General features: G+C 32.7%; 3 protein-coding genes across 5 annotated transcripts; 1 reads left to right on the forward strand and 2 right to left on the reverse strand.

Annotated features, from left to right (window-relative positions):
* Positions 1–3,566: 3,566 nt before the first annotated feature.
* LOC113403004 (uncharacterized) lies at positions 3,567–5,705 on the reverse strand. The gene is made up of 4 exons (XM_026643416.2): positions 5,421–5,705; positions 4,314–4,550; positions 3,923–4,087; positions 3,567–3,842 (listed from the first exon to the last, which is right to left on the reverse strand). The coding sequence occupies exons 1-4, from the start codon at positions 5,535–5,537 to the stop codon at positions 3,705–3,707; spliced, it is 657 nt and encodes a 218-aa protein (XP_026499201.1). The 5' UTR covers positions 5,538–5,705; the 3' UTR covers positions 3,567–3,704.
* Positions 5,706–7,184: 1,479 nt separating this feature from the next.
* On the forward strand, positions 7,185–7,947 carry LOC113403020 (gamma-aminobutyric acid receptor-associated protein). Its single transcript, XM_026643434.2, has one exon. It carries the CDS (start codon positions 7,317–7,319, stop codon positions 7,665–7,667), a length of 351 nt encoding a protein of 116 aa, XP_026499219.1. The 5' UTR covers positions 7,185–7,316; the 3' UTR covers positions 7,668–7,947.
* Positions 7,948–9,272: 1,325 nt separating this feature from the next.
* On the reverse strand, positions 9,273–24,909 carry LOC113402948 (nucleoprotein TPR-like). 3 transcript variants are annotated; one of them, XM_026643328.2, is made up of 14 exons: positions 24,663–24,909; positions 17,740–22,632; positions 17,445–17,653; positions 16,492–16,581; positions 16,180–16,318; positions 15,720–16,021; positions 14,524–14,652; positions 14,199–14,303; positions 13,885–14,038; positions 13,416–13,515; positions 13,042–13,205; positions 11,814–11,914; positions 10,802–10,928; positions 9,273–9,855 (listed from the first exon to the last, which is right to left on the reverse strand). In XM_026643328.2, the coding sequence occupies exons 1-14, from the start codon at positions 24,838–24,840 to the stop codon at positions 9,773–9,775; spliced, it is 6,774 nt and encodes a 2,257-aa protein (XP_026499113.2). In that variant the 5' UTR covers positions 24,841–24,909; the 3' UTR covers positions 9,273–9,772. The 3 variants fall into 3 exon arrangements, with proteins under 3 accessions (XP_026499113.2, XP_064073413.1, XP_026499112.2); XM_064217343.1 differs by having other exon boundaries at positions 11,814–11,911; positions 15,714–16,021; XM_026643327.2 differs by having other exon boundaries at positions 15,714–16,021.
* Between the last annotated feature and the right edge of the window lie 579 nt (positions 24,910–25,488).

Here is a 25,488-nt window from a genome sequence, read left to right on the forward strand (position 1 = left end):
TCTGGTTCTGACTGAATTGACTGACAGTTGAGACGTAAAGAATAGAGTGCACAGATTCAAAATCAAAATATTCGTAAATCGGAAACTTGAAACCCACAAGAACAAAATAAACATACATAGTACACGTAAAACTCACAATGAAAAAAATATATATTTCATACAGATTTGATGTAATTATGCAATTTATTGTTGTTTACTGGTTGTTGTTTTCTATGATAATTTCCATACTTAATAATAATTTAATAAACATAAAACTAAATTGTTGATGAGAACATTCCTATTGCTGCCACAGTTAGTCTCGTAAAACTTGGCGTCGATATTTCGAACCCCGTCGTAAAGATAAATTGGTGTCAAAAAAGCTTCATTTGCTCAGCAAGACAAGATGATACTTCATGTCGGCCCATCGCCTAAAACTGTACAAGGCCCAATTTCTGCATCACAATACTGGGATACTGCTCTCACCTCTGGGTGGGCGCACCCCAGAACTAGCTTTTTCCATTTGTATATCTTCAAGGCAGAGCGGGTCTAATTATCGACGATCAAGCCTTTTCTAACCTGCTTGATCCTTTGGCTTTGCTTAGTGATGTTGGATCACTCTGTATCGTCTAACACATTTCACACACGGAATTTTCCGAAGAATGGATTCATCCCGGCTGCTGAATTTCACCTTCGGACATCTTCGAAAATCCACAACAGTCATTTTAAGGCATTTTCTGCCTCGCACAACCACCTTGTGGAACCAGCTTTCACCGGCGGTCTTTCCAAACCGATACCACTTCAAAACCTAGAAGAGCGTACACATTTCTTAAAGTCCAGCAACGCACCTACAAGCTCCCCAATATTGCTGATGTTCATGGGCGATGGTAATCACAGTCCATCACGTGAGACTGCTGCCCGTTTGCCACCTATATCATTAAATAAGAAAATATTAGGGTATTTTTCCCAAAAAGATTACCAAATGTCATACCAATTCTCATTAAACCAATATAGTAGTTAAAATAAATACAATAAATGTAGATATACATACGTAATACACCCACGCGTGTATTATACAGCATGACTGTTTGAATACTATCGATATTTAAGGACGTGATATTTGACGATCATATATGACAAAAAAATACATATAACATAAATATTAATAAACTTCTCAGTAAAGTTAACCATAAGCTATGTAATTAATTACGTGTGGACACTTTAGTTGCGCTGTCGACACAAAACAGGTATGTGGGTACATTTAGTTATCGCGCGGTAGTTTACCTACGTCCAAACGCCGACAGAGGTTAATAGGGAGACAGGTTACCTTTGATAAAAAAGCATGATCCAATCCCCCTTCATACTTTTATCCTCGCTTAGGACAGGCAAAAATACCAAGATATTTCACTCGTTTAAGCAACAAATTTGTTGACTAGGTATGATGTGAATAAAAAAATAATATGAACTGTTTACTTATCATGGTATTTCCGGCGTATTTAAAAATAGAATCATACTTATTTACAACGATTGATCATTAAACTACCTATTTATCTACACAAGGTAGGTACTCAGCGATTTGGTCAACATCTGCCGGTACATATTGGTAGCACCCGGCAAGCTATCATTCGCACGCGAATAAGCACAAAACCATGTCCGAGTACTCTGCATTTGTGTATTGATAAGACATACGTAATCAAATACCTATTAATTGCAGGTAGCAAGCGACACAATACAACACCACGCCGCACGCGCCGCTGGCAATGTGTCCACACTTCATTTATTTAAATGAACATTTTTGGAAATTATTCTCATTAAATATTGATAGTAATTCACCAGTCATCCTGTATATGTACCTAATTTTCACCTTGAAATATAACAACGAATAACAAGGATGATCACTAACCATTAGGTGGCCCATTCGCCTGCCCCCTTCCTATTTTATTAAATAAAGTTCTTATTATCTTTATATCTAGCCATTAGACCAACGAGGCAATCACAGATTCTCAAAGTGAAGTTAAAATTAAATACCCAAAAGCGAGATGGAATAGCGCATTGAAGTCTCTTCGGTGAGCATCAAGGGCATTGCGCTTGCAACCGTAACGCTTCTACGGTTGGACTACTTATGCGGGCCTACAAGCTAGAGGGGTTCCCGGGATAAATTCTCTATAGTACTCCCGAAGCGCTTGAGAGAGAAGGTGCGCATAGCGTCGATGTCATCTTCCCGGTCTTCTTCTGCGGAGCGGATAGCCTCCAATGTCACCAGGCAAGAAGAAGAACATTATTACACAAAATGAAATCACTTTATAACTTAGGCTTCGATGAAATTATTTAATAATCGCAATAGATGTAACTCATCAATTGCCCTGCCTCAAGACGTCGAATCTATTGCAACCAAACTATTCTTACGGAGAATATCAGTCTGTAAGGATTATAGTCATTCGACTCCAAAGCGATCCCTATTTGCCCGGACGAACATTATTAATTGCACCATTCCACACCCCTATACGAAGCACCGCCAGCCGGCATAAGGGTACACCGAGAATGTCTTTCAGCTCCCCTTAGTTTCCTAGTACGTTGGTTTCACTATTGTAGTCTCACAATCATGATCCTCTAAATCATTGCAATCACGTCAAAGTTTTATTATTCGTTTGAAAATGTCATCAGCCGAGTACTAACTCGTTGGGACAGAACATGCTTCGTCCGTGTCTAGTGACGGAAAAAGTCCGTCAGAGGCCTGGGGCGGAATTTGGGGACCCCCAAGACAAGAGGCCCGGGGCGAGCCACCCCTGTTAGTCCGCCACTGCCCGTGTCAACGGGCGCGCTGTCTCGTCAGAGCCTGCTTCGACTCGAGTCGAGCCTGCAGCTCTACCGCATTAGATTTGCTTCGCGCAGCCAATTTGGTTTTGCTTAGGCTCGCTTGGTCGTTCGTTTTCGTGATAGTCTTAATCGCAGCACAACTTTTCTAACAATTTGTTCCCAGCTTGTGATCCGCTGTCGTACGTCAGTTACCGCGCGTGACAGCCTATATCCAAGAAACCAATTTTACTTGAATAATAATATGATTGTTCACAAAATATACTATCTATTCTCAAATGTTTGGTTTCACTTACGTGAATTGTCAAGGAATGCTCAAAGGCGGCGACGTGACGAGTCCAAAACACGATTCTATTAATAATTATAATTGATAGTTAAATTGCAAAATACTGAAAATAAGCAAAGCTATATATGGCTTTCTTCTCAGCACATAAATACATATACATGTAAATATATCCGTACTTGCGAAGATAATAAACAGTACACATTACATACAATGCATAATATCTATAAATGTACATTAGTGTGAATAAGTTATATAACACAGTATTTTAAAAATAACTTGTTATAAATCTTCTTTAGTTATTATTGAAATTGAAAAAAAAAAGGAAGCAAAATATAAGAACATAAGAAATAGTCTAGTTGTTTAATAAACCTGATACAAGGAATTTCTTTCCTCACATTGTATTCATTTTCAATTATATATTATGAGTGCATTTTTATACTAACTTAAAATTATATAAATTAAAAAAGTGCAGCATTTAAATTAAACCCCATTTAAATTTAATGAACATTTAATTCCCATTTTAAAAATGAATTACACAAAGTAAACTGGAATGGAGTGCCAAAAAAAGATTTTATTTGTTACATTTGTTTAGACTTATCTAGTTGAATTAAGTAGAAAACTGCACATGTTACTTGTCTCTTACTTTGATAAGATCATTAAGATCTAAAGCTACACATATTTCCTTAGAGTCTGTACGTGGATTCCGGTCCAAAATTTCTGTAATAGGGTAGTAATTGTCACGGTTATCAACATTCCATCCTGAATACTGCAAATGAAAAATTAATAAACATTAGTACACTATTTCTCTTATGTATACTAAAATAAATCTTTTTAAAAGAAACCAACCACACATGTGCATTTGTGTAGAATTTTTCCATTTGATTCCATTGGAATGAATTTTTGTAATAAAGCTTTTCCATCTATTTTCCATAGATTCAATTCATCCAATTTTGAAATTACTGTGTCACCATCCCATTTCACATCAGATTTTAACAACACAAAGTTACCAGACTGAAAAATAAATTAGTTAATTATGAATATAACAAATATAATAGATGAATAACTTTAATAAAATTTTACATTTGGTTTTTATTGAATTATATACAATGTATCACTTTTGTTTAGTTTTGCCTGTTTTTAGTCAAACAGTAGCAAATATTACTGAATCGGATCCTGCTTCTTGCTATAGTCAATATCAGTTACTACAACATTTAATTATTATGGGCAAAATTCTTACATGAAAATGCTTTGGTATATCTTTAGATTGACTTGAATCAGACTTGTTTCCATCTGAGCCATTTTTTTCATCATCTGAACCTTCTTCTTCATCTAGTTCACCTTCCTCATCTTCTTCTTCATCTTCTTCTCCCTCTCCTTCACTTTCCTCTGATGAAGAGTTTTTACGTTTATTTTTAGAATTGTTTAAAGATGTTCTTGATTTACGTTTCCGACCACCACGAGCAGGTTGTTCATTCTATAACAAATTGTAAGAACACTTTTAAAATTTGTTGTACAATTACAGTGTATATAGAATTGTGTAAATAATAAATGATACTTTCAATTTGAGTTTTGTACTAAAATAAAATATTTTTAATAATTTTTATGTATTAATGACTAGTATACTTATTTACCTACTTTATTAACCTTTTAATACTTCTTATCATAATTAGTGAAATAAAAAGTAATACAAAAAGCATACTTCTTATAATTCAAAAGCACTAGCAAAATATAATATCCTCAAATTAAAACATGTAGTAATACAGTGACTGCAGCATCACCTTCATTCATGTTTACCATTCGGTTGACTCTAAGATTTTATACTACATACATTTCAACTAAATATAAGCCTGTCCTTTGAGGACAATTACCTATAATTATCATTTCAGTCTGAAGCACAGAATAATATGTTAATTAATTATGTTGCTTTTAATGATTATATATTTGATGTTATAACCCAATTAAAAAACAATCTATTCATTTGCACATTATACGTCTATAAGAATAGAAATATTGAAAGATATACTAAAATAAATAAAATTACATAAAAATTTTGATCAATAGTTAAAGTGTATAGCATAAGGCATTTTCTAAATACCTATAGTATTTAGAAAATGCCTGAAAATTAAAAAATATGATTGAAATTAAAATATGATTAGAAGCAGATATATGATGCGAGCGTATGTTAGATAGCGCTGCAACCTAACCTAACGTTTTGTATGTTAAAAAAATATTTCCTAAACCACGCGCCATTAAGTTTTGACACACATATGCATAAAATCTATTTGTAACTAAGTGTTATATTATGTTAGGTTTCATAATAATATTCAAATCGTTTTAAACATACCGAATCGGCATCCGGCGTCCAATCCTCTCCCGAATCTTGAAATTCTTCTGGTTCAGCCCCAGGCTCAGAGGCGTCAGATTCATCATCCGCTTTCTTAAGCGACTTTCTTTTACGCATTTTGTATTAAACTATATAGTTACAAGTGCAGACGACAACAATATAAAATGCGAAAACGCGAAACCCACAATAATAAACGAATGAATCGCTTCTACTTGTATCCATGAGCAAAGCAAGAAGCCAATTAAATGTTGCCAGTTGCTAGTTTCTAGTTAATAATATTGAAGTAAACAAATATGTAAAATGTACAAATAAATTTACATCATTTGTGCAAAATACAGACTTATTATGTTTCTCCTAAATAAATTGAATTAATAAAAATTAATTCAATTTAAAAATAGCAATTAAATAATTGAATATTTACCTACTTATTAAAAATGTTAACTTTCAAATATAATTTCTGTAAAACGAAAAAGAAAACAAAAATCTGCTCACACAATTTATACACATAGTCTATACTAATATTATAAATGCGAAAATAAGTCTATTACCGGTTCACGCTGAATCCGAACCAATTTAGATGATATTTGGTATGAAGATAGTTTGAGTCAAAGGAATATATGGTGTACCTATAGCACATAAACTTTGTGCTATAGGTACATATAATACGTGAATAATACGTGTGTTATATATATATATAATAAACTTTTCCTATAATTAAGAAAAATTAAAAAACTTTTTTTTATAAATTCACTCTATTTTATTAATGGTTATATTATTATAAATGCCAATATTGGCTTCATCGATTTAATCACAATACACTCACTATTCACAATATTTACAATCACTATTTATAATCACTATTCTCTTCGACAAATGATTTGATTCCGAGTGAACTCGAGAATACGATTTTTATCCAAGCGGCTGCCAAATTGGGGACTTAACCCCAAATTTAGGGAGAACCAAAAAATTTTTAGGAGAATTTAAGGGGTTTTAGGGGTACATTTATTTAGGGTGATATTTTAGGTAACACTAATAAAATAAAAGTATAAAAAGGAGAAAATTAAAATATGAAATAAAATAAAATTAAGAAAAACTAAATTTAAGGAAAAAACGTTAAGAAATAAACATAGTTATCATGTCATTTTTATTATCATTATTATTGTATATATATATATATCAGTATAATATATCATGTTTTATTAGGTCATAAATTTGTTAATTGCAGCCACTTAAATACAACGCCATACTTTTTTATGCTATGTTTGAAATGTCTCTTATGTTTATCAAACAACAAAAACTTTAAGAGTTGCCTGAAAAATATTGAGGAGAATGCGAAGTTAGTCCTAGGTGGAATCTTCTACAGGAATTGGCATTGCTGTATCGAAGTCATCTTTGATCTCACACTAGAGTTGAACATAAGATGATGGTTATGATTTATTAATAATCAATTTTTGAAGTATTTTGTGGGAGTTTAACAAGCAGCGGTAACTGTAACTGTACTGAAAACATATTTAGAGAGACAGATGACCGTCTAGCTTATTTAAAGTACATTTTGATTAATGATCTTTAAGGTTAATTATGAAAGCCAAGGTGGGTTTCAAATTATCAATAATTACTTGATGTATGCATATTATGGTATTTTTATTACAAACTCGCTTGAAGAAGTATACTTAAATATTTTTTATATTTAATTATAAATAATAAGTTAAAAATCTAGTTTATTCTTTCTGTAAGTTATAGAATCTGTATTTCTATATAATCTGTTGTTATTTGTCACATCAGCTGATTGCGTCATTGCATTTAAAACAATAACGCAAAAACAAAAAACAAGTCGTAATATCTAATCTAAATTGGTAACTATCGTTTTGCAAATTACAGTGAGCATATTACGTTAAAATGAAATTCCAATATAAAGAAGAACATTCTTTTGAGAAGAGAAAGACCGAGGGCGAAAAAATACGCAGAAAATATCCAGACCGCGTTCCAGTTATTGTGGAGAAAGCCCCTAAAGCTCGACTGGGAGATCTCGACAAAAAAAAGTATTTGGTGCCATCCGATTTAACCGTGGGCCAATTTTACTTTTTGATCAGAAAACGGATCCATCTACGTCCCGAAGATGCATTGTTTTTTTTTGTTAACAACGTAATACCTCCCACTTCTGCAACAATGGGCTCGCTGTATCAAGAACATCACGATGAAGACTTTTTCCTTTACATTGCATTTTCCGATGAAAATGTTTACGGCTAATTTTTTCTTTTAATTAAAATTCACTTTAACATCCATATGCAAAATTTTCAATCCATATGGTTGTCTTAATTATAAGGCTTAGCAATATTGATGTATTATGTTTTTAAAAGGTGATAATTGATTTAATTTGCGATTTGATCTTTCAACTTTGTAAATGCAATGTTATTATAGTTTTAGCAAAATACACTTATATGGGCGAAAGTATTCTATTATTCCAATTTCTTTGTTTGGTTAAGAGTGTAACATTTATGTAATAAACAATAAATCTATTTAAAATACATATCTTATATTTATTATTATTCCTACTCCAATTATTTTAAGTAGTACTTGTTTTTGATAGTAAATACAAAGAAATAAGTATTTCATTCATAAGATCAATAATTCAACAAAATATTTTAAATTATTTTGAAAGAATCTTTTATTTATTACTATTTATATAATATCTTAGTTGGATCAATATATAAAACGAATTGTTTCATTTTTATTTCTACAAAACTATCAGTTAAGTTTTTAGGGAAAACCTGTTGCTGATAAATGAGGTATCATTATGTACAGGTAAATAAAAATAAAACTTCGATACCGAGTGTGACCATGGAAACAACGGCTAGGTAAATAAGTACCTAACAATACGGTTAAGTATATTTACGGCTGATATTCTTTTGTGAAATATTTTGTTTTATAATACAAAATTCTTTTGTTTGAGTTATAGTATGATTAAACAATGAAATACTGTATTAAATTATAATTAACTAATTATTATCAGGCATTGACCAGGACTACATGTTTTTTATTATTATTACGCATGCGGCATTCCTACTCTACAATCGATTTTGTAGCTGAGATGTGCTAGATTCGGTTCCTGCATGTAATATTTGTAGCTATGAAACTTTCAGCATAGGGATTTTCAAGTCGCATCGTGTACATTAAAACTGAAAACTTGTTTAATTTACTTTCGATATTAATGAAAACAACGATCTTCCTGGTATATATATTTAATACTATATATTTAGCACATGTATTTATAATATTTGGGACACGTATAAGTAGCGCTAATTATTAATATGATTGTTTTAACGAATCAGACTAATATTAGCAATAATAATTATTTTATTACACTGCATTACAATGAACTTAAATAACTTTATAATATATTATATATCTTAATATGAATATGACAGTCGAAATAAAAAAAGAGTAATTTGAAAAACAAATAATAAAGCATAAAACTTTAACCTCACAAATCCTGGGAAATATCATAAAATAAGTGATTATAAATTTACAGATAGAAAATACACTTTTTTATATCATAAAAAGATGTTTTAACGAACTAATTTAAAGGTGACTGAATAATCTTGGTTATGTTTGCGTATCATTAATTAAGATTAGATAAGAAATGATTTTGTTTTCAATGTTTATTTGCGTATTAAATAAGGTTATTTAAATTGTTCATGTTTTTAAATGTGCTTTGCAATTATTTGTATAGTGCAAATTCTTACATGACTGTTCATTGGTCGACTATGACTCCAGTTGTTAATTTACAATTATAAATATATTATACGACGCAAAAATGAAGGACCTTACTCTAATAAATAAAATACATTTGTTGATTTGTTTACTTTATTCATTAAATCTATATTAATGACAATTATATAATAATAATAATTAAAATATGGAATTGTTGACTTAATGACTAAGTAGACACTTACTCAACACAACACTGAAAGTATTTTAGTTTTAAACCAGTCTTCCACAATTCTTCGTTTAACTAAGTAATTGTATTCGAAAAAGATTTTAATTTAGGACCGATTTTTCAACTTTAAGTGTTCTTTAATAGAAGAATAAAATTGTTAAGATTACAATCGAATTCTTTACATAAAGTGGCAATTAAAAAATCGACCCTTAAGACATCAAAATGGCATGTATAAAGATTACTACACACCAGTCCCTTATCAATAATTGGAAAGTTATATTAATCATTGCGAAAATGACATTATTTGGCCTGATTTAAAAATGTTGACATTAATATGATAGTATGAAAAAAGTCGTAATATTCTTAGCACATTTAACTAGACATAATATAATACTACCGAATACACCGTGTTGGCTTAGAATCTAGAGTAGTTGTGTGATCTTCGTGGCGGCCGCCCTCGTGATCGCATGCCGCGGCCTCGCGTCCCGCTTTCACTGTCTGATGAATATTAATTAACATGAATTCTTTATACATATAAAATACATTAGCTTTGGCAATGAATTTATTGGGTATTTATATAAAAAGAAATTTGGTGGGTTTAATAATTATCATATCTGTAAAATGTAGTAGCACTGTATACATGAATTATGGTAGTGTCTGTTTTACAAATTTCATATAAAATGCCATGATTATTAGATCTATTGTTTTTAGCGCGATGCATTCACAACAAACAGACAATATATTTCTCGATGGTTTAATGACTGATATAATTGTTTATTGCGATATTTGTGGACATACAGGAGTTTCATTATATACGAATAATACTTGTGTTACAAAAATATGACATAAACATACTTAAGGATTAAATGCATCTGATACTAGTGTATTTATCATATTGCTTAAATTAAGATAATGTGTGATATTGCCCTAATTATATAAGAGTAATAATTAAGAGCTTCTACGCAATCCAGCGAAACGGAAATCACTAATATCTTGTTTGGATTTATTCCAATGGATCATACAGGTGTGACTCTTAAAATTACAGGTATTCAGTGTTGCAGACGGTTCTCAGGTATGTAACTTTTAAGTAGAATTCCTTAGACAAGCCTTAATAGTTAACTTTATTTCTCGAATCTACAATAATTAATGAATCGCCATCTCTTCCGGTATTTATTTATTTAGTTACCTAATGCCTTAAGAAAACTTACCCTTAAGACACATTTCTCTCACATCGAAGATTCTTTCTCCTCTGAAGTCCGATATAAAGTAAACATATATATTTATATAGTAAGTATAAACAAAGTAAGGTGTATGCTGAAATTTTACTGTATTTAGTCTGCTATGGTTTCAAAATATTTTCAAACCACATCTGACTCATCTCATGTTCCGAGGCTTGGTGATTGGGTTTTTAGTTTACGATAATATTGAATGTCATCGATAGTACCGGCGGCGCGCATCCAGCGCTGGTGCGGCGAGTGCGGCGTGTGCGGCGCGACGGGCGCGGGCGCGGGTGCGGGCGCGGCGCGACGCGGCGCTGCGCTTGCCTCCGCCTCGCGACCTTCTTCTGCCACCTGAGAGTCACAATTATTATTATTTATAACCTATTTTCTAAAATTCTTGATTAAACAGAACCGATAAATGTTATATAAGGTATGTATGACTAAAGGAGATGACAGAAAGAGAAAAATCAGTTGTTAACTAAACACTTGCTAAATAATGTTTATGAGTAAATCTTTGTTACAATAGCTAATTATATAACATGTACAGTTGAAAGTCAACAAGTATTAGCTCCATGCTATTTTATCATTTATATTATCTTGTGTTGAATAATATGCCTTATTTACTTTTTTTTTAACAAATGATTTAAATTATGAATCAGCAAAGTTAAAAATATCTAATTTTATAATAGAAACGAATACCGAAACGGATTTATTGACTTTGAGGCGTTGGAAATTTGGCATTATAAGTTTATCCTTACTTCTCGTGTTCATGCAATAATTATCACTGACTCTGTCGACGTGACTATAGTGTTCTATTTTAACAGGCTTAATTCAATGTAATAGTGTGATTCATTAAATATATATCACAATAAAAAAAATCTAATAACAGTATTACAATAGTTTTACTTATTTGACACCTCTTCAACCTTCAGTGTTAAGCACTTATCTGAATGACTCTAACCATTAGCAATGAGTATGGGTGACATAATATTGTTTCGATTAGATTTTTTTTAGCAAAAATTCTTTAAAATCAAACGAGTAAATGGTACATAATCGAAAGTGGTAAAAGTGTTGTATGTATAAATAATTATCAGGTAAAGTTATTTCTGATTTCTTCCTGATTTATTTCGTTTACGGCAGCCACTCCTAAAGAAGAATTGCGATCCGACGTAATGGCAAAACCGACACGAACCGAACAACTTATTACGATCATTGAAAAGATAAAGCTAGGCTCACCTGATGAGGCGACGATGGTTCGCTTCCCTGTGAACTGACGGCGGCGGCTTCTTCCTCTCCGCGGGATTCTTCCCATTCACGATTTTCACCGCCTTCACCTCCTGTGTAAAAAAATATATATACTTGATGAAAATCCGGCTTCGCTCGGGTAAAATAAATAAAACTAAACAAATACGGTTTATCATTTATTAATAATTTATTGTGGATAAGTTTCCATTGAATTTACGAAATTATTATTTGGAACACATTTACTGAACGCAATCGTAAATATCAAACATGGCCGTCCGTTGAACTACGTGTCATTGAATTTTATGGATTTAGTATCGAAATATCTCGATTATAGGAATTTTGTGGATATATGTTGTCGACTAAATAATCATTATTTTTAACTATTGAGGACAGGTTTCATTCGGGTCTATCGCAGACCTGTACGAAATTATTAATATAGATAGAAGTTTAGGGTACAGGTTTTTTTATTTGCATCTGGTTCCACCAAGCTGCTACAAGCACGCTTTTAAGAGACAGCTGTTCGATTGAGACAGCGCCGCTGTCCACCCACAGTGGTGGTATCATTTCTTCTTATTTATATAGAGCCAAAATATCTACTAATTAATATCAAAGATATTAGTAGTTAAATAGTTTTATTAAATATTTTGTTATCAGTTTTTAAGAGACATATTATATGGAAATAAGTAATCAAAATCGGTTTACAATCGGCGATGATATCGAGGAACATACAAACAGAAACAAATATGTATATCCAAATTGATAAATGAAAAATTGTATGCTGTGGTTTTAATTTGGTACAAGTTGGTTTGAAAAGTTATTAAGCGAGTAATTTGTTAAACAGCTATTTCTTTATTTCTATCATTATTGAATTGAGTCCTGAACAACATTTATAAGTAAAGTTGTAATGTTTTAATTTGGTATAGACAATACCAAATATGAAATGAGCCGTTCTTTGTGTAGTTTTCTTTGGGTAGTGATAAAAATTCATAATAGTTACATCACAATAAATCCTCAAAATATCAAGGAATATGAATTGCACTAAATCTGGGAAACCGGTCGGAACGGAAACTATCTATATTTAATCCATCCATTCAATTTCTCATAAATTATCACAAGATCCAGGATGTAACTTGTGTCGATTACTCAGTCGTATCGTCAGTCAGATCGTAAATATAGCTCGCCAGTATAGACGCGCGTATAAGAAGGAATCGGTACGAACGCGTGTGGTGCGCGTGTGGCGGCGGCAGCGCGGCGGCGAGGTCGGCGTGCGTGTCATGGTGCGACGCGGCGCCGCCCGCCTCCGCGAACGTGAAGCGCGCCCCCGTTGCACCCGCGCCCTCCGCGCCCGCGCCGCCCACCGGCGACACCACAGCTTCGCCGAACCTACCGCGAACGAACAAATATTTTAACATATACTTTTTTGTTAATCATCAACGAGAACTAATTATGTCTTACTCCACCTAATATTATATCTAAGAAATAATAAATTACATTCAATCAATAATGGTTTTTTTATTATAAATTTTTTAATCGGTTATAAAGGTTTTTTTTTTATCAGTTATATTTATAATCACAGTAAATAAATATTCATACCCGTCATTTCGTCTAGGGACGTATAGCGTTGGAGTGGAAGGAACTATACTGTCATCGCCATCGTCGCCACCGTTCCCACCTAACGATAAAGCTCCACTTGCTGTAAGGTAAAATTATGTTAAACAGAAATACTTAGAGGGTTGAATAAAACATGAGTGATATCTACGATCTTATCCGAGAATAAAAACATTTCCAATCCATGTCGCAATTGAATTAATAAACTTAATCAAAAATTTTATTACAATTATTTAAATAAGATTTAAACATGGATTCTAGGGATGGCTTGTGGTCCAGTTTTATTGATATAATCGTTTAAACTTTGGACAGTCAATATGAATAATTGACTTATGACAAGCATATTTAATTTGATCGATGATATAAGTTCATATGTTCTAATTGTTCCAACAGTTTTAATAAATAAGTAGTATAAAATATCAATAGTATCTTGCACTAAGAACATGAAACCAACGCTCGGTGCCGCTGCTGATGGCCTCCATCTGCTGGTGCGCGGGTGCGGGCTCGCTGTCGGGCTCAGCCGCGGCGCCAGAGCCGCTGTCGCCCAGCTCACCCTCCTCGCCCTCGTCGGCCACGCCGCCCGCCTCGGGGCTCTGAGCCGGCGAATCCTATGTCGCATAGAGGTACATTGAGGGTCCAGACAAATATTTATATGCCTAGGCTTAATTAATATTGTACCGCAGATCGTCGCTCACTAGTGCGGACGATACGTTATACTGACAAAAACTTAGCAAAAGCGGAATAATTCACGTGGTTTAAGAAGAATACCTGGCGAACGATATTTTCTCCATCGTCCCCTTCAACTTCTTCCTCCTCTTCACCACCTTCTACATCCTGTTCTTCCTCCATATCTTCTTCATCTTCCTCTCCCTCCTAAAAAATATACCCTTTAACTTTTGATTTCATATGTAAACCTTTTATATAATTCATATGTATGACTTTATATTGTAACCTTTTTTATAAAAGAGGAAATGCAGTAAATAATCTGTATGCAGATTTAATTCACATATCAATCAAGTCTTACAACCTAGCCGAAAAAGCTCAACATATACTTAAAAGTCTTTGTCTTGTCATTTGGATATATTTGTTTTACCCTATACATAGTGCCGGTGCATCGCTCGTCGTCCTCCTCAGAATCTACTACAATTACACCTTCATCGTCTTGATCACAGCGCGACGAAGTTGGCACCTGATATTCCACCTCTACCGAACGCTCGAAGCCCTGTCGAAGTTTTATTTAAATAAATAGTTGTTAATAACTGAAGCCGTTATTATATTATATTAACTAGCAAGCCTGCCCCGACTTCGTATGGGTAAAATAAAAATTTTATCCTGTGCCATTTTTTGATAAATGAGATGTTATTATATTAAACATTAAATCGATCTAAAATATAACAAAAATAATATGCAACATATTAAGCTAGCCTACGTCCGTCCTGAAACTATAACTTAAATTAACATGACAGTTGCATATAAATAGAATTAGTAGTTTTTTTATTAGGCCGAAATAAACAAACAAAACTTATTTCATGAGTAATATACAACAATAAACATTTAAAAATTGGAGCGGCTTCAAAATACAGTCGTATAATTTATACTTAATATATTTGCGAAATTCCCGGAATCTTTCGTCGATCGATTCAAATTTCTCTATAGGAAATAATTATGTTAATTTTAAGTCACGTTCTGTTTATTACCCATGGTTCGCAAATTGTGTCTAGCTAAACGGAGCAAAGCGACAAACGTTCACCTTGCAGCACATCTCTGTTGTAATGTTGTAATTTAACTTTAACAAAAAGTAGTATTGTTATTTTATACGCGTACAATACTTCATTTGTGATTAATATTAATTAATGCTATACGATAATAAATACGACTAAAATATTGTATTTATGATTTTATAAGACAAGGTAACTTTTATCCATTGGAGATTTTTGTAGGTAACGTGTTTCGAACACAACACTAATTTTGGAAGTGCGATCAAGATCAAATATATTTTTATTTCACTAAAATGATTTTAAGTTAGTGAATAAATAGTCTAAATAAATGTAAAAAAACACAATGATCACAAGGCACAAGTGAATGATATTTCTGCGAAGTTTTGACCCTGAATAAGAAAAGATTAGCAACGGGTATTTATGGGTATATACCAACCCACTATGGGCACCTATGAATTAAGTATACTGAGAATTCCAGTGACAGTAAGACTGTTTATTATTTCGACCCGGGAATCCGAGATTCAAGAACATTGAACCTTGATCTGCTAAATATGTATGTATGCACCTGTACCCTCGTTCGCTTCGCAGTCACGGGTCGCTGTTGCAGACGGCGTTTCGGCGGGCGGGCGTCGGGCGGCGCGTGCGACGTGCTGACTCCCGGGAGCGCGTGCGACGTGCTCACACCGGGCGCCGCGTGCGACGTGCTCACGCCGGGTGTCGTGTGCGTGGTGGTCACGCCGGGGGTCGTTTGTGACGTGCTCACGCCGGGCGCTGCGTGCGACGTACTGACTAAGGGCGCAGCGTGCGACGTGCTCACACCCGAAGCTTGACCGCTTACCGTCGATGCGGAGGTCGGGCTCGCACTTACGGCTCCTTATTTCAAAATATGACAAATATTAAATATGATTTAGCATTATTATGAAACGGAGTACTTAATTTTTTTATGAAGACCTTCTGGCAAATATCTATTTTAATACGAACGACCGACAACTTAGAAATTTCATCAGACTAACGATGAAATAAATACGCACCAGTGAGTTGCTGTGTAAGTGCCGGTTGTGGCGCAGCGCTGGTGACACCGGGAGCTGCAGAACTGGCGGATGGAGTAACTACGGAGCCTGAGCTGGCACCAGTCGGTTGCTCTATACGGGGCATTACTAGGGCCACCGCCTATTTGACATTTTAGTATATTAGTTAAATTTAATTGAATTTAAATATATTAATCACGAAGCAACACTTTAAATGTATACATTCCCATAATACTGCTATTTTTATTGTTATAATGATATTATTGAAAGCAGCTAATGTGCTTTATTTATTATTATTATTTTTATAGTAAGAACCTGTTGTGGTGCTTGGGAATGTGAAGAAGACTGTGCTGTACTATCACTAGACCCCGAACTGCCCATTCCGACTTCACTTGTATCCATATCCTGTAAAAGGTAAAAAATCATAATTTCATTTTATTTTTTTAAATGCTGTATTTCTATACATTAATTTGATTTGATGCTCTTAAATGACTGTTTGGCTGTTGGTTTGTGCCATATTACAGTTATCTCATACAACATGCCTATGTAAGGGAAATTAAAAAAAAAGCTAAATTGTTTTGGTCTGTAATTAATAATGCAATACAATTAATGTCTTTGTTTTTAGCCATTGTAATGATAAATGATTGAGAGGATATTGACATTAAGAGTTTAAAGATTTTTTTATGGTAATTTAAATCCAAAACAAGGTTATTTTATCATTTCATATCACTTTAAATCCCAACTAACTAAAAATAGCCACAAAAAAGCTATTACAATTTATATATTCAGACTGATAAAAACAACGATTGTTGGTACTTATTATGTAATTATTATTATTTTTTATGATATCCGTAGGCGGACGAGCAAGTGGGCCACCAAATGGTAAGTGGTCACCACCGCCCATATACAATGGCGTTGTAAGAAATATTAACCATTCCTTACATCACCAATGCGCTACCAAGCTTGGGAACTAATCAAAAAATCTGATGAGTGGGTGGTACCTACCCAGACGGGCTTGCACAGCCCTACCACCAAGTAGATTAGAAGTAGTATTAAAAAATATTATCTATCAAAAACCATACCACAACATACTATGCCATAAAATAATAACAATAGCAATTAGAAATGTTTAATTTTATGGGCTTGGTGAATTATTGTGAGTTTTTAGTCACTTACAATTTAAAAATATCTTAAGCATTTACTTTACAAAATAACGCGAATTCTGAACGATCCATAAATTATTTCTTGAATAAATTAATCAATTTTACCTGAGTAGACTCTGGCGGCGCGACAGAAGCAGGGGAAGCGGTAGACGCTATCGCAGATCTAGGAAGTGGTCGCGACGAGGATGCAGGCATGTACTCAGTACTATGTGCGTCGTGTGGGGCTGTAGGACCTACTTGTGCCATAGGTCGGATTGAAGCTAACGGCGTCTCTCCGCCGCGCCGACTTGCCGAAACACTTTGCTGTGCTACACCTTATAGGATCATAAGTTTTTATTAGATACTTAAGAAATTAATGGTTTAATATTTACTTAATATAAAAAATATAACAAAGACTTACCGGCCATTGGTTTAATATTTGCCGTTGGGGGATCCGTAGTAGTTTTCTCAGTTGTAGCTTGTTGCTTGGATGCTGATGCTTGATTAGCTAATTGTCTTTGAAGAATGTTAACTTTTTGCATAAGAGATTCAACTTCTCTATTTCTTTCTGCTTGGGCTTCTCCACGTTCCTTCTCTAAACGTGTTAGACGTCCTTCATATTGTGATTTTATAAGTTCTAACCTAGCATCTTGCTCGTCACGAGTACTCTGTTCAATAGTCCCAATTTTGTTACGTGATTCATCTAATTCACGGCTAAGCGTATTCTTCAATTCCGTTAATTGAACTATTTTACTTTTAGCTTGCTTTAAAACTTGCTTTGCCTTTTCTTCTTTATCCATATTAGCAGTTTTTAGTGTTTCAAGTTCTTGTTTCAGTTTTTCATTGTTTGCTTTTTCTAATGCTAGCTGAGCTTGAAGTTCATTGAGCTGATCTTCAATTTTTTTATTACCTTCAACTAATAATGCACTAGCTGCAGCAGCTTCACCTTCATTCTTTTTCTTCTCTTCTTCAACTGTTTTTACTAGTTCCTCATACTGAGCCTTATATTTTTTAGCAATCTTTCGGATCTGCATCTCTTTATTCTTGATATCATTAAGAGAAACTTCTTTACTAGAAAGATCTTCGGTTAACTTAGTATTGATATCGGTAGCAGAACTGTATTCCGATTTAACTTTTGTTAATTCTTCTGTCAGCCGTGACATATCATCTTTGAGAACTTGTAGTTCCTCTTGCAACTTTTTGTTTTCTTCCATCAAGATATTTTGTTGTCGGGAAAGAAGACTATATTGTTCTTCCAGCTTAGATTTTTCTATTTTAAGAGCACCCAATTCTTCGTTAACTTTTTTAAGATTTTCTTTTTCATTTGTTAACATTTTGGCAAGTGTTTCCCGTTCATTTTGTAGTCGTTTCCAATCTTCAGGACTAGTTTTATTGGCACGTTCAACTAATGCATTGACTCTTGTTCTCCATCTTGCACAATCAGCCTTTAATGAAGTATTTTCAGATTGTAATGTTTCATTTTTAGATGTTAAGTCTGACATTACGTCCTGTAATGGAGATAATTGATCTTCCAAAGATTTAATATTAGTTGTTAATTCTTCAACACGTTGAGTTAAAGTGTCACGTTCTTCACGCAAAATTTTATTGCTGTCTAGCAACGCATTTAATGTCTCAATTTTTCTTAAAATATCAGATTGTTTATTAACCGTTACCATACTCACTTCAGACTTTTCTCTTTCGGAAGCTAAAGTTAATTTGCAATCATCCAATTGTTTTTCAGTAATTTCTAACTGGGACCTCAATCTCATAGTTTCAGCTTGTAGAATATCGAATTTGGCAATAGTGATATCTTTTTCCTTCCGTAAGAATTTAACTATTTGGAACAGTTGTTCTGAGGACTTACCGTCTTCCTCGTTGACAGATATATTCATATTTGAATCATTAGCAGATTCATTCATACTTTCAGAACGAGATCTAGAAGCATGAGACACGGATAATTGTGTTCCTAGTGCCTGAATTTGGTCATGCAATAAAGAGTTTTGACTATTTAAATCTTTAAAACGCTGAACCAGCTGCTCATTTTCGGCTGTAAGAATTTTTTCTCTTTCTATCCATGACAATCGTTCTGTTTCCATTTTTTCTATAGTACTATTTTTCATAGCTACAATTTCGTTTAATTGATTTTGTGCTTTGGATAACTCATCTTTTACTTGTGATAATGTTTGAATGTCTGTAGAATGTAATATCATTTCGTGAGTGTATTTTTCTTCTGCTTTTTGAACAGCTGCCGATAAATTAGTAATTTCAGATCGTGCAACGTCAAGTTCAGTTTTACAAGTATCAAAGCTATTTAATGCATTCTTTAATTCTTCTTGAGCAACTATTAATTCATTTTTCAAAGAAGTATTTGCATTGGTATATTCTCCATTCGCATGTAGTAACAGCTCTGCTTCTAATTCAGAACATTTATCTTCAAGTTGTTGAATTTTTTTACTATTTTCAGTTAGTTTCAATTCTGTTTCCAATTTGTATTTTTCATATTCCTCATTAAGAATTCTTAATTCCTTCTCGGCACTTTCAGAAATGTCACAATATTGCTTGATATGCTCTTTAGCAGAATTCAGTTGTTCAATAAGTGATTTTATCTCTATATCTTTGTTGACCAATTTATGCTCTAAATCTTTTACTTTTTTAACAACATCAAGCGATCCATCTGTGTTAGGGTCTAGAGCTATTTTGAGTCTTTTTGTCAATTCTTCGTTGCTCTTACTTTTTTCAGCATAATCTTCCCTCAATTGTTGAATTTCGTTTCTCATGGCATCTGCAGCATCTTTCTCTTCTTGCATGCGTGATTTAGCAGTTTCTGTTTGTAGTTCTAGATGAGATGCTAGTTCTCTAAACCTGTCTTGCTCCTCTTGCAATCGTCTACGAAGAGCAGCACATTCCCGAGTGGCTTCATCTAATCTTGTTTCTATTCTAGCACGATTTTCTACTTCAACACGTTCTAAGCTTGCTTTTATTAATTCTAAATTTTTTAATAGTAAAGATTGTCCTTGTCTCTCTCGGTTAAATATCTCTTTTTCCGTTTGTAATCTCAACTCAGCGTCTTTCAATAATTTATTTTCTAGCTTTAAGTTTTCAAGCTGAATTTCTGCAGCTGCTAGTTTTCCTTGTGAATTTAATACTTCATCTCTCAAATGTTGCAAAGAAACTTCATGTTTGGCAATTGTAGCATTGTAGGCTTTATTTTTGTCCTCTAGTGAGGAAATTTGTTTTTTGTAAGTTGATACATTTGTTTGTAATATTTTTAATCTTTCATTATTATATTCTGATGTTGAAGCGCATTTACTATTGGCAGCTGTCAGTTTAGCAATTTCTTGTCTCATATTGTCAATTTGTTCAAATAACATTCTCTCAGTAGTAAGTTTCTCTTCTTTATAAGTCTTGTGTTCTTCCTTTAATAATTCAAGTTGCTTTTCAGTTTCTCTATACTTCGCTTCAAAAGATGAAATATCGGCATTCGGCGGTTTTTGGTTATTGTCTGGTGTTGTATCCATGGCGTATGATTCACCCTTTTCAATATCAGAAGTGTCATAGAGAGACGACGTTTCGAGGCGTTTACCTTTCATATGGTCGTGATACAGTTTTTTAAACATATCACGTTGTCGGATGAGCCCATTTACCATTTTTGTTTGTCTTTCCTGTGCCTCCGTTAATTCTGTAACCCTTTGCTTTAAGGTTTCAATTTTATTTTCCATTTCACCACTTTCAAATTCTTCTTTATGTCTTTCAAGCTCCTCTTGTTTATCTGTTAATTCACGAATCATTCTTAAAAGCTTCTGATTATTACTCTGCAGCTCTTGAATATCTCCAAATGTGACTAATGTTTTAGATATGACTCGGGAACAATTTAAATCAGACGAATTTCCAGGATTTGATGTATTGTGTGATAAATCATGATCTCCATTAAGAAGTTCTCCTCGGTTATGCTCTATCTCTTTTAGTAAGAAACAAACTTGCCGTCCTAAGTCAGCCAATTCACCTTTTAGTCTATTGTTTTCCCTAGTGAAATGGTTAGCTATTTTCGAACTTTCCTCATAATCTTCTCTCAATCTATTATTTTCAAACACCAAATTTTCCATTTGTTGTGATAAAGCAGTATTAGCTTCAACTGCTACTTCATAGTCTGCTTTCTGTTTATGTAACATAGGAACTTTATCTTCTAATTCTTGTACTATTTTATTGATAGTCGCATCAAGACGCCGATTCTGCTCTTTTTCTTCATTTAAGTCTTCGGTCACTTTTACTAACTGTGAATAAACTTGAGTTAAAGACATACCTGACTTTAACAGTTTACTTGCAATAGCTGCAGATGGTGCTATATCATTAAGAGCGGTTTCTAATTTTTGAGCTGATGCAGCCTTAAGTAGATCGTTAGCATTTTCTAATTCATGCTTTAATGAAGCAATTATTTCATTTTTTTTCTCTAAAATTTCTTCATGATCCATTTCACTCTGTTTATATTTTGTTTCTAACTCTCCGTATTTTTCCGTGGCTTCATTTAATAACTTTTGCAATTCAGCAATACCTTCGGTTAACTCAGTAGTTCTTGCTTCTGCATCATCATTCATAGTTTTAAACAAATCAGCCAGTTTGGTTTTGGCATCTAATTCTTTTTTGTAGTTTTCAGACATTTTATTTTCTATCTCTCGCTGTTCCATTAAACGTTGTGTCAGATTTTCAGCACGATTATTTAAATTCTTTCGAATTTCATTTAATTGTTCTATAGTCTCATTTGCTACATTTAATTCTTCAAGTTTTTCAGTAAGTTGCGTCTCTAAGCTTACCAATCTGCTAGTGTTATTTAATCGCATTGTTTGTAATTCGGAAGTAAGTCTATTGACCTCTTCACTTAATGAAGTTATTTGAGAATTAAGCAGTACCCGCTCTTGTTCTAACCGTTTTTCCCGGTATTGTAAGGTTAATTCTTTGTTTTGTATCTCATCATTTAATGCTAATGCTTCACATTTAGAATCGATAGCAGCGCGAAGTTGCTGTGATAATGATGTTTCAGTGGCAGTGAGCCTTTCAATCTCGGCATCACGTCTTTGTAATATTCTTGTCAAGTCATTTCGTTCATCAACAGCTGAATCTCTAGAACGTTTAAAGGTTAAAACTTCATTTTCTAGACGAGAAATTTTATCTTGGGCTTGTTTCAATTCATTATTAAGAGATCCAACTTGTTTTTCAAGCTGTTCAATTGTTTCTTCAGCTGCCAAAAGTTTTTTAGCAGCTTCTTCATACTGAGTTTTGTATTCACGAATAGTGGTACCGGCGACAGCAATTTTTTCATCTGCAAACAAATATTTCATTAATGTTTCGCGCTAAACTTGCCTTCGTGTTAAAAACTATTCAAATAAACAAATAGCAGAAATTGCATTTGTTATGTTAGCATATCAAGATTGCTTTAAAATAAGCGAAAGCTTGAAATAAATAAGAATGATAGATAGTACATTAATCTCCAAATTCTATTCAAAGTTTGATTAACTAATATTGCTTTAGTCTGAAAGGTCATCAGTCATTATCAGCCAATGATGGATTAGAAAACAACTTAATTTACAGTATTTAGTCAGATTAATAAATTTATCATTCAGAAACTGAATTCAAACTTGATTAGTGTATCACTGTTGAGCATCATAGTTAAGTTATATTTAGGCAGTATCCAGCTAGAATGCTGTATAAAGAGTACACTCATTGATTACTCGAGTACTTCATATTTATTTGTCACTTCAGCGTGAGTCTTACAAATTTGGAGTAATTATTGGTTTTCTCAGTAACAAAACTGTCACTCTAATAGTATCTGTATTATTCTATATTGGTGGGAAAAAAATAAACTGTACATCTGTATATATTTACATCATTTATAATATTTTAAATCACTAAGTGCTAATACCTATTAACCAATTATGAAATCACAAATTAAAAGAAGAAAAGCAATGCACTATGGATATCTAACATAAACAGATGGTAATAGTTGAAATAAATATATTTATCAAAGAAAAAAATACTTAGTAAAAGTTTAATTTCAATTAACTGTCAAGATTTTGGTAAGCCTTGGCAGTTAATTACAACTCATTATTGTCATACTGCATTAGATGCTACTGCAGTTTCATTCACTACATTAAACATTGAAATATCATGTTATAACCTAACTTTAACATTGTTTTAGATAAGATTTTTTTTAATATAAAAAAAAATATAACTTTATTTAAACAGCTGTATTTTTGGTTAAGATTTTTTTTTAAATTGTACAAGTGATTGAAATCCTTTAAATGAGTATGAATGGCAGACAATCATTAGTTCCAAGTAAAATTATTTAATATGCTATTTAAATATCAAGGACATATTTTATGTGTTTATAGAAGTTAAAAGTTAGTTGAATTGAAATGAATGGAGTGTGAAAAGCATAAATTTAGAATAACAACCACACATAATGAGCATTTCATGAAAAATATTTATTTACTATATTGTACACCACCAAAAAATAGTAGAGAATAAGCTTAGAACTAATTAATGTATAGTATTATTACACAAATCTCAAAATAAAAAATAATCAATTAATTGTAAAAATGACTAGTTTTGTTTGGTAATTAATATATTTTCTTATTACTTTATATAGACATAGTATGAGAAAGTTAAAATTTAAATAACCAAAATATCTTCAAGTTGGCTCTTATGAGTTCTTTTTAAATCATAATTTTTACAAGACTACTGTTATATGGATATCAATTATTTGAAGCTACCATACTTCAGAAGTTTAAGAACAAGAAACAATACCTAGTTACTCTTTTATATCAATGTAAAATATACATGTTATAATCATACATAGAATTACATTTATGAATCCTGCATGAAAAGCAATGAATACTGTCTCCAAACTTCTTTATTATTTATATAATATCACAAAATTTAATAACTATGGGAATGGTAATTGTGTCTACTTACTACTCGTTATTTTTACGAAAATTCGACTGTTGATTGTTACTACAAATTCTAATACATTACAGTCTTTGCAACATAGCTGTGTAGTAAGAGTGAAGCGTAAGGTAGTTTAAAAAAATATATAAATATTCAAGCGCAGTAATTAATTTATCTAAAATAAAGTTTTTTATATATAAAAATTGATATTTTTTAAATATTTTATTATATTTCAAACAACGGCATACACGTAGAAGTATAGCAACAGTAATGATATTTATTCCTACTATAAAATGAAAAACAGACTCGCATTATGCCCGAATACGATTTTGATGTATTTAACTTATAAATTTACAGCGTATCATAGAAAGGTATTTTATAATGCATTAATAGACCGGCACTTACCTATTTGTGATTTACTTGTTTCGCATAAAGCTTTGGAGGTCAAATATTCTTCAAACTTTTGGTCAATATATGCATTAATTTTATCTGCAATGGTGTTTGGTATATCTGCGATTTCATTTTCAGATAAAACATTGTTTAAGTGATTTGTTCCACCGGCTTCCACATTCACGGCTTCCATTTTTCTTGCAGAACATGAGTACAAAGCAGAAACTCAGAAAATTGTATTCATTGGTGTTGCCAGCTGCCAAGTTGCCAACGTTAATGAAGATAATTTAATTCGAAAAAGAAAAAAAAAGGATTTAACAAGGAATCTTTATGTTTTGGTTATGAACATTAACGTTTTGATATTAAAGAACGCATCCTTATTATTTACATAGGTAATAATTATGGTAAGACTTCGTTGTAGGGCTTGGTGGAAACCTGTCTGATTATATACAAATCTTCCATCAGATATTCTCAGAGAGAGATGAATTTTGTACTTTTTTTTAAATTTATTTAAAATTATTACCAATCACGACCACAATCTATACATTGTTGTTTTATTTTTATTTTCAGTTAGTTATTAACTGTGTTCTCTAATCATATTAAATTATTTATTATAAATCGGCCGAATAACTAATAATGACAGTTATTCGTACACAGTTCAAAGGAGTTCAATGCATTACTACGTGCTAACAAAATCATAACGCCCACGATTATACAGTTACGTTTATTAGTTATAGATAGGAAGATAAAGTTTCACAGACTAGAATTTTACGAAGAAAATAAAACAGAATTCTAGCCTAGAAAGATATAAAAAAAACCTACATATGATTATAAAATTTCT

The sequence above is a fragment of the Vanessa tameamea genome, chromosome 16 (assembly GCF_037043105.1).
Source record: "Vanessa tameamea isolate UH-Manoa-2023 chromosome 16, ilVanTame1 primary haplotype, whole genome shotgun sequence".
Classification (NCBI taxonomy): Eukaryota; Metazoa; Arthropoda; class Insecta; order Lepidoptera; family Nymphalidae; genus Vanessa; species Vanessa tameamea.